Source organism: Mauremys mutica, chromosome 7 (genome assembly GCF_020497125.1).
Source record: "Mauremys mutica isolate MM-2020 ecotype Southern chromosome 7, ASM2049712v1, whole genome shotgun sequence".
Classification (NCBI taxonomy): Eukaryota; Metazoa; Chordata; order Testudines; family Geoemydidae; genus Mauremys; species Mauremys mutica.
The window spans coordinates 11708507-11726110 of NC_059078.1; the positions used below are offsets into that span (position 1 = coordinate 11708507).

Genomic DNA, 17604 nt, shown 5'->3' on the forward strand with positions numbered 1-17604 from the left:
ATCTCTACAATGTGCTCTTCTGAGTACAAATATGTGATTTTGAGAGGGCAACATATTTTGAAATATTCCAATATTCCTCAATGTTATAAATATTTTATTAGAATAATAGAAAAAAATACATACAGATAACCATAGGATACACACACAACTGGAAGTTTAAGGATAAATTTCATACTTTTCAATATGAAACAAGATACTCAGTACATATCTCATGGAGATATATAACAAAGTTAAATAATGCAACAGAATAATCATGAAAATGACACTGCAGAATTTCTTAAACAAGAATAGAAAGATTCACCTTTCATTGCATGAAACTGAACTATATATTTACTAGGAATGTCTGTTTCCCGCCATTTGTGACTGTTTAGAAACGTCAATGGTTAGCCATATTGAAAAAACAACTAGCCATTTATGTTTTTTTACTATGTATGTACAGTATATACAGATCTTGCTCGGATAGCTAGCAAGATAGTTTGTGTTATATTAATGTGAATTTGATATCTGAATGCATATTAAAACATTACTACAGTGATGTCAGAATTTTACTGATCTTGGTTCACTTGAGGTTGACATTTTTGATTTTTTTTGTGTACTTTGAGATTAAACTGAAAGAACAGAATATCGTTTTTATGTCACATGAACATTTGACACTGTGTAATTTGCTATTCGATTGAAAGCTGTCTGAAAGGATAGACTAAAGTATGATTTGTCTAAGCTTTGCAAATGTAGAAAATCAAATGTACCAGGTTTGGGATCTCTTTTATATATTGCTATGGAACATATAGATTTAGAACAATCTCTGTAATAACAAGGACAAAAAGTCTTTGTTTATATATATATATATATATTTTTTTTTCTATATATCTAGTAAAAGCTATAGTATATTGCCATAGTCATACCAAGAATTATATGATGTTCATGGGATTTATTACAGAATGCCAGCCCAGCTGAGAGAGGTGGAGCTGCTTAGACACAGAGGTCCCATTCAGCAACCAAAAGGAGAAATCTGGGTAGCAGCAATGCTAAAAGGGAGCAGAGGAGTAATAGCATATATTGAATCAGGCATAGTTTGCAATGTGACGTGGTAGACAAAGGGCCAATGTAATTTTGGGCTGAATATTCAGAAGAAACACATCACAGAGCAGGGAGGCAACAGTCCCTTTCTATAAGGCCACGGTGCATCTGCACCTAAAATACAGTGCTCAGTTCTGGGCACTGCATTTTCCAAAACATCTTGGGATGTGGGAATTCAGAGAAGGGCAACAAAAATGAGCTGGGAGCGGGAACGATCAGGTTATGAAGACAGAATATAGTGCTAAATATGTATGCAATAACCTGGCAAAGAGATGGATGAAGTAGAGGAATGAGAAAAAAATCTGTAATTAATTCAAATACATATAAATGGAGAGAAAGGACTTGTGTTCTCTAAGGGAGGTATAAAAATGTATGCTGACTATGAGGAAAAAGAGAAAACCTTTGAAGTGTGGAAACGCTGTCTCTTGGACTTTCAAAGGTAAATGGGACAAAACATTGACAGGAGATGGACTAGGTCTTTTCCATCTCTAATACCTATGATTATCTGGTAGATTTAGAGTAGATTATATAAAAGGACAGTATGCAAGCTTATCTGAACATACTTGGTGTAAACACTGCTTTTAAAAGATTTAATCGGTCTAAGATTTGTCATTAGATTCCAGTTAAATATGCATCCATTTTCATCTGTTTGTGTGGATTAGAATTATTCTATCACAATGACACGGGATATACTCAAAACAATTTAGTGTCACTGCCAAAAAAAAATATGGAGTTCATCATAGAGCTAAGGTGTATCTGAGACTATGTGAAGCTCTCAAACTGTAGCATAATACTCTTACTTTCATTTACACCAGATTTGACAAATGTATTATGTAAACTCCTTTGGTTCAAGTATTAAGGCATTTTAGATTCCTTTAAAAGGATTTACTGAATTTTTATATGGTGGGTTTTTTTTAATTTAACCTACAATGGAATATGAAGTATTTAAAAACACAGAGTTGAAAAAAAACCCATGCAAAACCACTGCATTTTTTTAAAAAAACACTTTTGTAACTGATTTAATGTATCCAATGAATGACAATGTATCACCACAACACCGCATTAAAAGTCAAGAAAGGTACTATCCGTATGAAGCTGGATAAGCTGTAGATGTTCAAGACTGATGCACCAGAACCTCTTGCATCCATACCTGTGACAAATGAAAAATTTGGGATTAAATCAATGCAATATATATGATGTCTCAAAACATGTTACCAATAAGGACTCTGGCACAGATCCTCAAGCTATTAAGGCACCCAACTTCAATTAAAAGCAGTGGGAGTTAGGAACCTAGATACCTTTGAGTATCTCGGCCTCTGTTATTTTCCAGATAAGATGTATTACAGTTCTTCATTTCATCTAACCAATGCAAGGTTTACCAAATAATTCTAAATATGTATGAAGAATTGAAATATATTCACATTTCAGGAGGATTCACAGAACTGTCTTCATCTTTAAGGTTATAAATGAAAAAAGAGAGCCATATGAAAAGTGAAAATCTGATTTTTTAAGATACATACATACACACACACACACACACACACACACACACTTATGTATATATGTAAAATCTCTCTCTCTCTCACTCACACACAGACTAATTTACACGGTAATTTACCAAGCCAAAAGAAGGAAGTTTATCATGAGTAAGGACATGTGAACGTTAATTGGTTTCCTTTTTATTAACTTATTACCATACAGTGTACAAGCATGGGTTTTTTCCTTTTAATCAATAAGGAATCCATTCATATAAAGACTGGCTCCCACAACTGCTGGCTGTGGATGTCAGGCGCAAAGTCTAGTCATGACTCAGTCAACTAAAACAAAATAGGTGGTGTTACAAAATACTGGGAACATATATATAATTAGTGGTGCCATTTAATGCCTATTGCTGAAGCACTTTAATCCCAGATGTATAAATGATTAACAATTTCTCTGTTAATTTCAGATGCTAGTTAGCATTACTTTGCATTATGAAACTCAATTAAACTAAGCTCAAGTCAAGTTCATGATCCTTATGCTATTATGTCTGTCTTGTATCCTGTCATTGAGGTATAGAACTTTTATAAAACATTAGCAGAGCAAAACCTTTCATAGATTTTTTTTCAGGAGGCATATACTTGGCCAAATCCTCAGCTGGGGTAAATCAGTGAAGCCTCATTAACTTCATGTTGAGAAACTCTAAAGCCTGAGCATTTCCAGAGTACTATATTAGCATTACGTAAGGGACTTCCTTTTCTGAACATTGTCACTATCTGCCTTCTTTCTAGATGGCCTGGGAATTCAAGTTAAGGTTATCTAGCCAGGAATACAAGTGAGTTGCTCTCTTCAGTCCTTTGATCAACCTACAGTAGGTACTTATGTAACAAGATGATGTCACCCTGAGTAGAGCATCAGCACATTACTTACTTGGACTCTCACAACCTGGAGCAACAAAGATCAGAACTTATGCTCCTTGTGCATCTGCTTTTCCACTAAGTTATGGAATGAAATGTCAGACAATATGTCAACAGAAGAACCACCACAGTGTTGACAGGGCACTGATCTAGGAGTCCGATGACTTGGGTTCTCTTCCCAGTTCTGCCACTGAAAAGCTCTGTGGTCTTGTGCAAATCACTCCACCTCTCTGTACTTCTGTTTCCCCCTCTCACTTTGCCTGTTTAGAATGTAAGCTCTTCGTGGCATGCATCATCTCTTACTAAGCTGCATGTATGGTGCTTTGTACTGTGGGGTTCTGATATCGGTAGACTTGTAGGCATTACTGTACGACAAAATAATGACACCTCATATCAGTGACTACATACTAGTCAGTTTGGGAATCCTGATCTCATCACTGCTAGTGCCATCTCCACCATCAGTTGTTGCTTTTACTTCTATGATGTAATCCTCATTGAATGGGAGTAAAAGTTCTGCTGATGTCGTATTTGTGGTCAGTTCATTCACACGGTTTTGATTGCTAGTCCTGTACAAAACCTGCAAAAACAACAACAACAAAACCCAGAATTTTTGGCGATGCTGCATGCAGTCTTTCTTCCACCATGTACTGCTCCAAATTTTGTTTTTTGAAAAAGGGTTAAATTCTAAAAAAATACAGGGGGGGAAATTCTCAGTTTTGGGCTGACTTCATGTAGCAGAATTATAATTAATATCTAGAAAGGCAATAAAAGCAGATAACATTAATCAAGCTCTTTTATCCCAGCTTTAATCTAAAATGGCACAATATATAATGATAACAAATGAATAATATATTCTCTTGAGTTTCTTAGTAATGTATTGGTCTATAAATTATCCCTCCGCTTGGAACCTGTCATTATCTAAATCAAACACTTCAAGCAATAAATAGTAAGGGGACACAGAGAAGGGAATTAATAAAAATGTGGAAATTATGGGCTATACTGGAAGAAGTTCTGCAAGTGTTGAATGATTATTCTGTCATGGAAATTTACTGCATGTGTCCTGCTGCATTTTAAACACTAGGAGCTATATCCAGCCGTGGGTTATGTCAGCTTCCATTGAGTAACCCAGGGTTGCAGCCCCCAGTGTTAAAAAAATTGTCCTTGGAGGAGAAAGGGTATTGGTGGTGGTGTCACAGTAGGCCAATGTGCCCAGCTTCCAGAGTGGGTGGCCTAACTGAGAAAATAGCAGAATAGCATCCATCAGAGCAATTCTTGCACTCCGAGTCGTCCTTGGATGCCAGGGGTAATGGCACAAGAATAACACAACTTCCCAATGGTATCGGTAGGAATGGAGCGAAAAAATTGCAGAAGTCCACTGGAAAGGTAGGCATGACATCCCACCATAAGTTGTCAATGCCCATCTAAATTACAGGGACAAGTTTATTGGGCCAAATTGTATTTAGTTGGTCAAAGAGACAAGCTTCTGAGCTACAGAGAACTCTACTTTAGGTCTGGGAAGGAGAGCTCGATGTAGCTTGAATACTTGCCACCAAAAGTTGGTCCAATAAAAGATATTACCTCATTCGCCTTGTGTCTCTGATTTTCCTGGGAGCAACATAGCTACAACAACGCTATCTACATTATGACAGCCTCCTGCATTGCCCTATAGGTTACAGTGCTGCTCAGAATTGTTATAGCATTGCATGCTCCAGCACCACCCTTGGCACACCCCTCCCACTCTCAGCCCCACCTCTGAGCCAACACATGCCCCTGAAACCATGGTGGACCTCAGGGAACAATTTTATGGCTTTCTTCCTTTATAATGGCTGCGCTGGGAGAATCCTCTCCTGGCAAATGTGGGCTTTCAGGGCCCTTGATGCTGCTCCGGGGCCCTTTCATTGGCGTAAATGGTCTGAAGTAGGGGTAATGATCTCTCCTCTAAGTGCCTAAGTCACTTCTGAAAATAGATTTTAGGTGCTTTTGAAATCTTTACCCAGTGTAACAAGACTTCAGTAGTAGGCATTTGTATTGTATTTCTTGAAGCTACAGCCAAGGCAACCTAATGCTGTGCCAAATACTGCAGAAGAGATAGTGCTGAATCTGTGACTAGGTGTATTTGCATTCCAACTATGCCCTGCAAGCCCAATGATCTAATTTTCCAGGTGTCTTACATAGGCTGTAACCAACCATCAGTCTCTGGTTAACACAACCCAGAATGGCTAAAAAATGTTGCCAGTATTCAGATTTGTGATGTAAATACTGTTTACAGCAGTGGTCCCCAACACGGTGCCTGCAGGCACCATGGCACCCGCCGGGGCATTTATGTGCGCCCGGCTACTGACAAGGGAGTGCTTCCGCCGGAGAACCCGCCGCCGAGGAGTGAGGCCACTGGGCAACCAGCCGCTGAAATGCCGCCGAGAAGTGGCAACGCCAAGAAGCGTTGCCGCTGAAATGCCGCTGCTTCTTGGCGGCATTTTGCTGGCGACGCTTCTCGATGACGCTGCTTCTCGGCGGCATTTCGGTGGCTGGTCGAACGGCGCCCGTGACACTCTTCTGGGAACATGAATATGCTATTGCAACAGAAAGGTTGGGGACCACTGGTTTACAGTAATAACATCAAGGGGTGAAAATCAATGTAGCTCTGTAGAAGCACCCTCTGTAATTAACTAAGAGATAGCAAGTGTATAGGGCCCATATAGATTTTTAGAACTCTCTGAACATCTGTTTGCTGCTAGAATACTAATAACAATGGAAGTTTTATCAAGGCAATGGAAGTTTTCCCACAGTAGTTAAAAAGCCATGAAATTATCAATTTGACACATGGCCATCAGTTTGATAAACTGGGCCAACATTGTAGTTGTGCAGATTTCCACCAGCCAAGGATCTGGCTCACTTTGTTTTGTTTCAAATGAAATAATTTAAACAATGGCTATAAAAAGGAGGTCCAGTAAAGATGTTTTGGGAGTGGTATCATGCACCCCGCATTCAGGAGTTCTGCAAAATGGCTACATCTGCAAGCATTTTAAACTCTAAATTGTTGCCTTGGAAATAAACATGAAAAAAGCTTAAAATGAAAGCGTTTGTTGCCATAAAGTACTCTAGCTGTACTGTTTTTACCTACCTTATATCCAGTTACTTCGGATTCATTCTCCATTGCTTTCACTTGCTCCCAGTTCAGTACTACCCTGGAGTCTGTAACATTCCATATAACGTTTCCTGGAGGCTGACTGGGTGCTTGAAATACATAATGAAAGCATGATTTTAATTTACTTGGCTTTAGTGATTTATTATACAGCAGCAAATAATAGTTCAGGTAATTGACTGTCATTACATGTTAGATGTAAAAGCAACTCAAACAGAGTATCATCACTTGTAGACTGTATGGTTCAGAGACTAAATTGGAAAAACAGAAGAGGAGATAAATAGAGATGCACAAAAATGTTATTTCTGACTTATCAGTCTATGGTCCTTCATTGAACATGGCCAGATAAAAGCTTTTGTATCAAGATATAAAAATGATGAATTAGAACAAATTATAATAAGAGGAATGATGATACAGACCTTTTATATCTTTAACATTCTGTTAAGACTGAAAATATTTTGCAATGAATAACTTCTTTGACAAATTTAGTCTTTCTTCATTTGAATTTATTGGTTACGGCAAAAGTATTTGACATTTCTTTTGTTACTTTTTTTTCTAAACTTTGGTATGATTATGAAGAGTTATCTGTAAGTTTTCAGTAATTCCTATTAGAGCTGCAGTCAGACTGGTCATTGGTCAGATAAACCACATAGTATTCTTTCTGTTCCCTGACAGGATAAGGCCAAGATTTTAAAAAAGAACTAGTAAATGTTGAGTGCCCAAATTTTTGATACAACTTGAAGGGGCCAGATATTCAAATACAAGCGCCCAACCTCTGAAAATCAGGATCCCTTGAAGTGTCTCAAGTTGTATATTTAGAGAATGAGGCATCTAGAGTCACCAGTCATTTCTGAAAATCTTGTCCTGAGCAAATAAACACACTTGAAAAGTATAACAGCCTACTAATGCTGTTAACTAATAGAGTTAGCTATTGCTCAAAGAGCATAAGTCTAAGATTTGGCACAGAACAGTCAATATCAAACTATGATAATGACCTCTGGTGGAATTTGTAGTATGAGCATTTTGAGTGCAAATACTCACTGGAACAAAACTAAAATTGTTTCACATATGAAACTTCGTAATTTTTCTATGAACATGCATGTCAGTAAATCTGGATTCACATATGTTCATACAAAGCAGACACAAAAGCAAATATTATCTTTTTTCAGTATTTTCCTTGCTCTTATTACTAAGAATTTACCTTGATGAACTAATATCCAATTTCTATATATATAAAAGGCGTTTGTCAAAAAAAGTTTTTTATACTCGCGAGCTGATTGTTATAGCGTATTTTAGTAGTTCTCACACACTGATATTAAGATTGGGTTTGAGAATTAATTAATCATTCCTTTAAACCCATAGCAAAATAGTAATATGACATCTGCAAACAAGTGGAAAAATGCACAATAATTATGCATAAATCATAGGCCTCTACCACTTGACTTACAGAAGTAACTCACAAGTATAGATGTGCAAATCAATTTTTTGGTTCAGTGGATAAACCAAAAAAAAAATTGGCTATATTGGATCAACAGAAACAATTTAAAAAAATCCACTGACATTTGAAAAGTAAAACAAAATGATCATTTCAGATCAAATGAAATGGTTTTTTTTTTACTCAAAACAGAACATTCCATTTCATTTTTGAGGTTTTTAACCTTTTAAATGTTTTAATAAAAAAACTGAGTGAACTTCCACAACAAAACATCTTTCCAAAACAAAAATCAAAATATTGTGTTTCAGAAATGCCAATATGAAGTGTTTTGATAGTTCTCATTTTTTTTTCTATTTGACCAAAACAATTTGCCAAAATTGACCCAAATTGATAAATTCTTTCATAACCTGAAAGAACTGGAACCTGCATTTTGTGCGCGCACACAAAAAAATTGTATGACAAATTTTGCCCAACTCTAAGCATGTGAATAGTTTCACTGAGTTCACTGGGACCACTGATATACTTAAAGTTAGTTACATGCTTAAGTGCAGAACATATGTTCTAATGATTTTTATATATATTGCAAGTACTCATAAATGTTAAATTGTTTTATCATACGGTTCTATGAATGAAGACTTGCACAGTTGTTTATCTGAACTTTTCCATAATTCAAGGTTTTTCAGGAAGAACAGTAATTCTTGATTGTTGGTTTAAAAATATTAATTTGCATAAAGATAAAGGCACAATGTAATATTAAACCTAAAATATGCTGCAAAAATATTCTGTCAAATATTTGGGATAAACAGAATATCACTTATTGAAAAAATTCAAAGCCCTTTTTTTCTGAAGAAAAATTAATTCTTCCCAAAACAGTTAACATACCACAGCCAATGTTTGGAAAGCGATAGCTTTAGTCCACCATTCCACTGATTTCTCTCCTATGCAATTAACTAAAAAGTTCTCTTGCACAATGGCCTTGACGTAACCCAACCTCTAGAAGCTGAATTCACAGTTTACTGGCTTTCTATTAAGTTTATAATTAATAGAACTATGGTCATTTGAAAATGATCTTTGCCTCTCCAATGACTATGACAGTAACATGATAACCAAAATGGGAGTATTCTGCTGCAGGAGATATTACAATAACTGGCTCCTTCTTGCTTCATTTCAGGATCTTCTTTACCAATTGCCAAGCCTATATAGAAACTTATATTTGCATCTCTCTACGCCACATCAAGAAGTTTCAATTAAGAGAGAGCATCTAATCATTATAGACCAACTGTGAGATAATTGACCATGATGGGAATTATGAGTCCCATGCTGAACTGAAGCCTATTAAAAATGAAATGTGACTGGTTGACTTTCCCTCAGAGAGTTCTAATTAGGTTTATTCCTGTCATGGTGACACAAAATGAATTTTACCATTAGATTTATGGGAATATAAATAGGGGAGTTGCTCTGATGGATCAATATATTGCACCTCTGCTTTTAGTTCTGCCTGATGGGACTGAAAACAATGAAGCTATTAGGGCAAGTTTTAACAGCCTTTGCTAGGAGGTCACCTTCAGTGATACTCTTACAAGGTTAAAAAAAATGTGATGAGACTCTCTTAGAAATATGAAAATGTGCATAATATTTAACAGGGGGGAAACACTGTTTCCAAAGTGGTTGATACAGAACCTGCAATGGAAACAATTTAGTATGGCTTACAGCAGTGTTTTTCAACTGGTGCTTTCAGACCACCCAGCCTCGTGGTGAGTGTAATGAGAAGCAATCACTGGGGCTGTGAGGCAAATTTCATAACAATCTAATGCAAAGAAAATCTTGCTTTCCCCCCTCTCTGAACACCCTTACCCATGCAAGCCAACCCCCTCCCCCCAATACATTTATATCGGCTTAGCACTGTAACACTATTTTTTTACTCTTACTTTTATAAGATATGAAGGACGGGGGGAGGGGAGGAGGGCACAATTTTTTTTCATTGAATAAGGACTTGCCAGCCTGAAAAGTTTGAGAAACATTGGCTTTAGGCATCATGCATTGATTATGAAGAGAACGTTGACCATTATATATATAGACTGTGAAGTTGAACGCTCATGATCCATGACTATGGTATGTGACTTACCGGTATATGTTTCATGTTAGAGATTAATATTAACTAATATCTTATGGGTTGCATGCAAAAGTGTGGAGAGTGCAAATGTAACATATATAATCATATGCACAATAAGAAGGGCATTATTCAAAAAAGATCTCAGGGGGTTTTGGTGGGAATTAAAAAAAAGCTTAAAATGTGAGCTTATGGAAGAAAGGGACACTTATTTTCAACAACTTTTAATGAAAAATGTGTCCACATTTCACTGAAATTTTTGAATTTTCAAATTTTTCAAACAGTTCTACTCAAAAGAAAGTAGAGAATGAAAAGAAAGGGATGAGATGGTGAGGAATGTTTTGTGAGTGGAAAGTTTGGAGCAATTTTTTAATTAAAAAAAGCCGTGTTTGAATTAAAGTTTTCCTTAGAGAAGATGAGAAGACTTGAAACATTAAAGTTCTTTGCATGAGTACTAAAGTTGTGCAGAAAGCTGTTTAGTTGCACTTAACGGGATTGGCCATGGGACTACTCAAGATGGACTTGCATTATTAAATATATCAGAGTCTCTGAGTATATATTTGGCCCTTTATTCAGATTTACTTGTGGATTTATGTTAGTTAAAAAGCAAAGCTTCAAAATTTATGGCATTGATTCTGAACTGTATTTAAACATCAGAACACATGCAAAACATTTCCTGTTCTGTGGAAATTATCACAGCCTTTCTAAGTATTTGTGTGTTCTCCGGAGTTAAATCTTGTTTTGGTAGTAAAGTGGTATCTTGTGAGTAATTTGGGCAAGAGAACACAAGAGTCAACATGAGTGATTGTTTTGCATGAACTGCAGTCCACCTCCAAAGTCAGACTCTAGAGAACTTATATTATAAAGCCATGAAATATTCAGTGAGTCACTTGGTTCCATATAGCAGAAGATTGTTTTTCAACATCATAAAATCAAACCTGATTTCTGAAAATTCTCTGTCAGTAAGAAGAATTTAGCAGTCCAGATTCACAAACGTTTGGAAATCAGTGGTGCTGACTTTCAGTTAGTCAGGTCCAAATAAGCATGTTTGATTTTTGCATAACCATGATCATGAATAACATCCACAGAAGTGGGTGTTGGCTCTGGGCTTGAATTTGAAAAAGTATGAGGGTTCTATTTTATATGACAGTCTGGTTCATTTGTTCCTCTCATCATTCCCAATAATGCACACGTTCTCCTTTTTGCCTGCACGTGATGAAAACCCATGATGGCCCTCCCCTCATTTATTTAGACTGATAATACCCACGTGTCTTTTTTGTGGTGGCATTGACTGTGGCGCTAAAGGGTCCTGACCCAGCACTGTTGTATGCCCGGACAGCTGTGTAATATGCTAAGTTGCTCTTCAAGCCTGTTATTCTTACTGATGTCTCATTCCCTGTAGCTTTTACACTATTTGAAGATTCTTCTTTTCCACCATTATTCCAGTACCTGACCTATGATACAAAACATAAAACATTTTTGTGATAAAATGTTCATACGCAGTATTATGTCTGATTCCTGTAAGCGCTTTTTTCTCTCTTGAAAATGGTGGAATTACCTTAAAGTTTCAGAAATAATACATATCCTATGAAAATAGCATCCCTATTGCCTATCTGGCTGTACCTTTCATACTAATATTTCTTTCCTAGTGTGGTTATAGGAAAGAGGCAACTAAAATGTTAGAGATTATTTGAATGAAAATGATGACAGAGGAAAAGCATTAGCTCATCATTACATTCTCTGCCCTGCGCCGAATGGTTGTTTGTTTCAACCCTCTCCCTCCCTTACATCCTCTTCACTACAACTTCCCTGCATACGTGCCCCCTTATCCTCGTCTCCCTGCCCTGTCTCCCTAACCTTCCTTTCTCTTCAATGTCACCTCTCCCCTCACTTTTCTTTCCATGTAGCTGATACCCTCTGAACTAGGCCCTCCACACCCCAAAATCATAGAACTAACATGATGTTTGCTGCCAAGATATTGTTCACACTGTTGGTGTGTTCTACCCCTTCTCCCACCCCGTGTCTGCCTCATCTATTTAGACTGTAACCATTTCCAGGCAGGGGCTGTCTACTATTTCGTGTTTGTACAACACTTATCACATTCTTGGTCCTTAGGCAGTATCGTAACAAACACGATTAACAAACAATAATACAACACACACTAAACTCATTAGAATACTGTATCTTATAAAACAATTCCCACGGAAATTAAAGCTGTCATTCAAAAAACGTCAGCTTGCGGCAGACAGAGAGATAGAGCCATTATTGCCATCACAGGGATCACTATACAATACACGCCCTTTCTGGTGGGTTCTCAAATATATTTGGAAAGAGACATCAAGCTTAGTCAGAGAGAGAGAGAGAGAGAGAGAAAAGAAAATTCTCTACTATATAGAACCTATATATTGGACATCCGTGTCCCTAGCCTCTGTTTGCCAGAAACTGGGAATGGGCGACAGGGGATGGATCACTTGATTACCTGTTCTGTTCATTCCCTCTGGGGCACCTGGCACTGGCCACTGTTGGAAGACAGGATACTGGGCTAGATGGACTCCCCCACCCCCTTAGTTGTTTATTTTCCAAGCTGAATAGCCCCAGTCTTCTTATCCTCTCCTCATTTGGAAGTTGTTCCATACCCTTAATCATTTTTGCTGCCCTTCTCTGTACCTTTTCCATTTCTAAAATAATGATATTTGAGATGGGTGACCAGAACTGCATGAAATATTGAAGGTATGGGTGTTATGGCATTATGATATTCACTATCTTAATATCTAAACCTTTCCTAATAGCTCATAACATTCTGTTCGCTTTTTTGACTGCCACTGCACATTCAGCAGATGTTTTCAGAGAACCATCCACAATGATGCCAAGATCTCTTTATTGATTGGTAACAGCTAATTTAGACACAATCATTTTGTATGCATAGTTGGGATTATGTTTTCCAATGTGCACTACTTTGCATTTATCAACACTGAATTTCACCTGCCATTTTGTTGCCCTGTCACCCAGTTTTGTGGGATCCCTTTGTAGCTCTTCACAGTCTGCTTTACTATAGAATAATTTTGTATCATCTTCAAATTTTGCCACATGATTGTTTACCCCTTTTTCCAGATCATTTATGAACACGTTAAACAGCAATCGTCTCACTACAGATCCCTGAAGGACACCGCTATTTACCTCTTTCCATTCTGACCATTTATTCCAACACTTTGTTTCCTGTCTTTTAATCAGCTACTTAACCACGAGAGGACATTTCCTTTTATCCCATGACTACTTACTTTGCTTAAGAGCCTTTGTTGAGGGACCGTGTCAAAGGCTTTCTGAAAGTCCAAGTACACTATATCCACTGGATCACGCGTGTCCACATCTTTGTTTCCCCCCCTCAAAGAATTCTAATAGAAGGGTGAGGCATGATTTCCCTTTGAGAAAGCCATGTTGACTCTTCTCCAACAAATCGTGTTCACCTATGTGTCTGATAATTCTGTTTACTATAATTTCAACCAATTTTCCTGGGATTGAAGTTAGGTTTACCGGCCTAAAATTGCCAGGATCGCCTCTACAGCCTTTTTTAAAAAATGGCATCACATTAGCTATCTTCTAGTCATCTGGTACAGAAGCTGATTTCAGTGATAATTTACATACCACAGTTAGTGGATCTGAAATTTCATATTTGATTTCCTTCAGAACTCTTGGCTGAATACCATCTGGTCCTGGTGACTTATTACTTTTTAAAACCTCCTCTATCAGCACCTGAATCTGGGCCAGTTCCTCAGATTTGTCACCTAAAAAGATAAGATCAGATGTGGGAATCTCCCTCACATCCCCTTCAGTGATGACCGATGCAAGAATTAATTTAGCTTCTCCACAATGGCCTTGTCTTCTTTGTGTGCTCCTTTAAGCACCTTGATCATCCAGTGGCCCCACCGCTTGTTTGGCAGGCTTCCTGCTTTGGATGTACTTAATTTGTTTTTGTTATTAGTTTTTGAGTCTTGCTAGTTGCTCTTCAAATTCTCTTTTGGCTTGAGCATTCCACAATCACCATCCTGCTCAGCTGGTCAGTAATATATTCCTACTGCTATGTTCTTATTATTATTTGAACATACTGCATGACTGCTAACTCACAAATAAATGATTAGGAAATAAAACATAATTATGGTCATGCTACCTTACTGGATGGTGCATAGTTAAAGGGGTTTACCTCATAACCTAGTAACCGTCCACTACTCATTTTCCAAGGAATGGCATTCCAGGAAACTTCAATTACTGAAGATGACAAGCTTTTTGCAGTGACACCAGAAGGCGCTATGGTAGGCTCTGTATTTGGAAATAAAAATATAAGAGAACAATAGTAAATAGGAATGGTAAATGGTAAAGAGGAAAATAAAAATATCAGCACGGCTTTTAATTGAAAATGGCCTCAGTGATATCTGCTAAGCAAATATTCATCCAGCTGTTGTAATATTATCATATCAAACAGGCATTAAGAAAACCATTCAAGAGATGATTCAAACACGTACCCTCTTCAGCAGAAAACACTGTGGTTACTGGGCTAAATGGCCCTTCTCCTTTATTATTATATACACCAACTTTGACTTCATACGGTGAAAATGGCAGGATGCTTTCATTTCTAAAGACATATCTTGGTGTATCAGGAGATGTGACTACAGTCTGTATCCATGTCGTAACGCCAAGAGGTCGGAAAGCAACAACATATCCAAATCCTTCACCATTTTGTAATTCTTCAGGAACAGGCTGTGTAAAAACAAGGATACAAGTTCATGGGTTATGTACGGTATATTAAAGTGTGCTCCCCTGAGGCTACCTCACGATTTGTACTGTAAGATTGCCTTTAACAACAGAATAAATTGTTAGGAACGTTGCTTGCTTTTCACTAAGTAAACTGGATTGACAGACACTGAGTAAATATTTTTAAAAATGTTGGTCACATTTTATATTAAGGTTCCATTTATAAATTGTTTATAATGGGTTAAAAAGTTATTAATTGATATTTGTATGAAAAGTTAATAAGTTCATCAGGACACCAAATTGCTTACTACTATGGGTTATAACTATTTAACACCTACTGAAGTGACAACCATCTATAACACATAGTACTTATAAGAACATAAGAACGGCCATACTGGGTCAGACCAAAGGTCCATCCACACCAGTATCCTGTCTACCGACAGTGGCCAATGCCACATGTCCCAAAGGGAGTGAACCTAATAGGTAATGATCAAGTGATCTCTCTCCTGCCATCCATCTCCACCCTCTGACAAACAGAGGCTAGGGATGTAATGTAACACAAATGTAACAAGTTTATAACATTTATTAACCTTTCATAAACAATTTATAAATGAAACCCTTAATATAAAGTGTTACTCAACTGTCTTCCTTACTCCTATGTGCCAGCCTGGATAGTCCAAAACTAGCAGAATCAAGGAGAAGCTCCAGAGTGCCATGGGGAATGGACAAAATTAAAGGCATAATTCTTCTGCTTGACTCTTCAACAATGTTTCTACACTTCTCTTAACGTTTGTGCTAAGCCAGGAGCAATCTCAGGCATGTTAACTATATTTTCTGTTGATTCTATTCTAGGACAGTAACTAATGGAAGTGAAAGCGGGAAGGAAATATGCATAGCCAACATGACAGAATGTTAGCACACTCGTATGTCCTAGATGAGATGCTGCTGAATGCAAGGGGTTTGATCTCTGGGTGGGAATTTGAATGAAAAAAGAGTTATTCTTAGAAGAATATCTCTTGCCAGAAAACTTACATCCCATGTTATGACCAGTTCAGATCTGCTGCCTCCTCCCCCACTTACTTCAGATGGGGGTATTTCAGGAACTGTGAAGAAGAAACACATAGTTTAGATAAACATAAAGAGATACATATAGATAAAGAGATGACTTTGTATGACACTAATTATGCTTTGAAAGGAACTCAGAGTTTTACTCAATTTGTTGCTTGAAACAGGGCAGTTGTTTCTACGCTGTTGTGTGGGCCCAATCCTTGGAAGCACCAAGCGCTTCCTGCACTCATTTTGCTTGTGCACTTGCTGTGCTTGGCACAGAACTCACTGATTTGCAGGATTGCACCCTGGTTTAAAATTTAAGAGCCCCCAAACAACTTGAGACATGCTGCAAGCTGTCATGCTGGGTATGTTACACAGATCACTTGTGCAATGCTCTTACTCAGTGTAACCACCACCTTATTGGAATTCATCAATATATTCTCTTGGGACACATCTTATATGTACCAGGTGCACCAAGATGAAAAGAGAAGAAGAAAAGCAAAAGTGGGAAAACCAAACTAATGATCTATGAAGGAAAAAAAAATGACAACCTATACCTAACCTCAGGATAAACAAATTAGCAGTAACCTTGCCAGCATGACAGCATTAGATTTTAATGAGAATGATGATTATTGAATAATCCCCTCCCGTGTCCTGAGCAGAAAAATATTACTGTTAGATAACCACACATGCATACTTTATGCTCCAACTCTTTGTATACTCTATAAACCTTTACGATGCTGACTGCAAAGAAAATCCCCATCTTCACTTATACTCAAGTCCCCTTGTGTTTCTCAAGCATTAAAAACAGGGCTTGTTGGATAGAGTAATTTTCTAGTCCTGTGCTTTGCTTTGTTTTTTTTTAAAGACTCCTTTAATACTTCAGTGCTTCAGAGAAAATGCAACTATTCAGTGACCTTCTCTCGTAATTCCATCCTGTAGTGATTAAAATTGGTTTTTCTTATCTTAGCATGTGAGCACCAGAGTGTGTGCTTCGTTATCCATCACCGATGAGTGTTCAATAGCACTAATGGCAGAACATTAAATTTGTGAGGAAGGCAGCGCTCCCATGCTGTACTATGAAAACGTTACTGTCTAGTACAAATGATACTTTCTTCTGGATGAACTGAGTGCAAATTTGAAGCAATCCCATGTTGAAACTTGCACTGTTGTACTCCTTTATTTAATGAAATAAAGAAATCCCCTCTACATCCATTGAAATCTGTAGCCTCTACATAGCTGACTGAACACAATGAGATCTCAGCATGCTGTAGCATGTATTTAGGATGTTTTGTTGACGATAGCAGTGGAGCAAGGCCACTCATCTAGCTGCATGGAAAAATCAAAAACAAATTAGTTCTGTGCCTTTATATTGGACCGTAGTTCAAAATTGGTATGAAAAGGATCATAGGTCTGAATGCTGTTTTGTAGCCATGGGATTTTAATTATAAACAAACAAATAGAAAAAACCACTAACCTGCCTCTTCAGTTCTTACTTTTTCTGAGGGTAAACTAGGTTCTCCACCTCCGATTTTGTTATTGGCAACGACACGAAATTCATATTCAACCCACGGATTTAAATCCACTACCGTGGCCGTGTAAGTGTTTCCATCGATGACATCAGGAACTATTTAATAAAATTGTGGGG

General features: G+C 37.5%; 1 protein-coding gene across 1 annotated transcript in view; it reads right to left on the bottom strand.

Annotated features, from left to right (window-relative positions):
• Positions 1–247: 247 nt before the first annotated feature.
• CNTN3 (contactin 3) overlaps positions 248–17604 on the bottom strand; it is a 231164-nt gene continuing 213807 nt past the window's right edge. The window contains exons 14-21 of the mRNA XM_045022552.1: positions 17434–17583; positions 15939–16009; positions 14678–14912; positions 14359–14474; positions 11428–11614; positions 6595–6707; positions 3882–4050; positions 248–2227 (exon numbers count right to left, since the gene is read on the bottom strand). Of these exons, the coding sequence (XP_044878487.1) occupies positions 2124–2227; positions 3882–4050; positions 6595–6707; positions 11428–11614; positions 14359–14474; positions 14678–14912; positions 15939–16009; positions 17434–17583 (1145 nt within the window). The 3' untranslated portion in view covers positions 248–2123. The remainder of the gene's footprint in view (positions 2228–3881; positions 4051–6594; positions 6708–11427; positions 11615–14358; positions 14475–14677; positions 14913–15938; positions 16010–17433; positions 17584–17604) is intronic.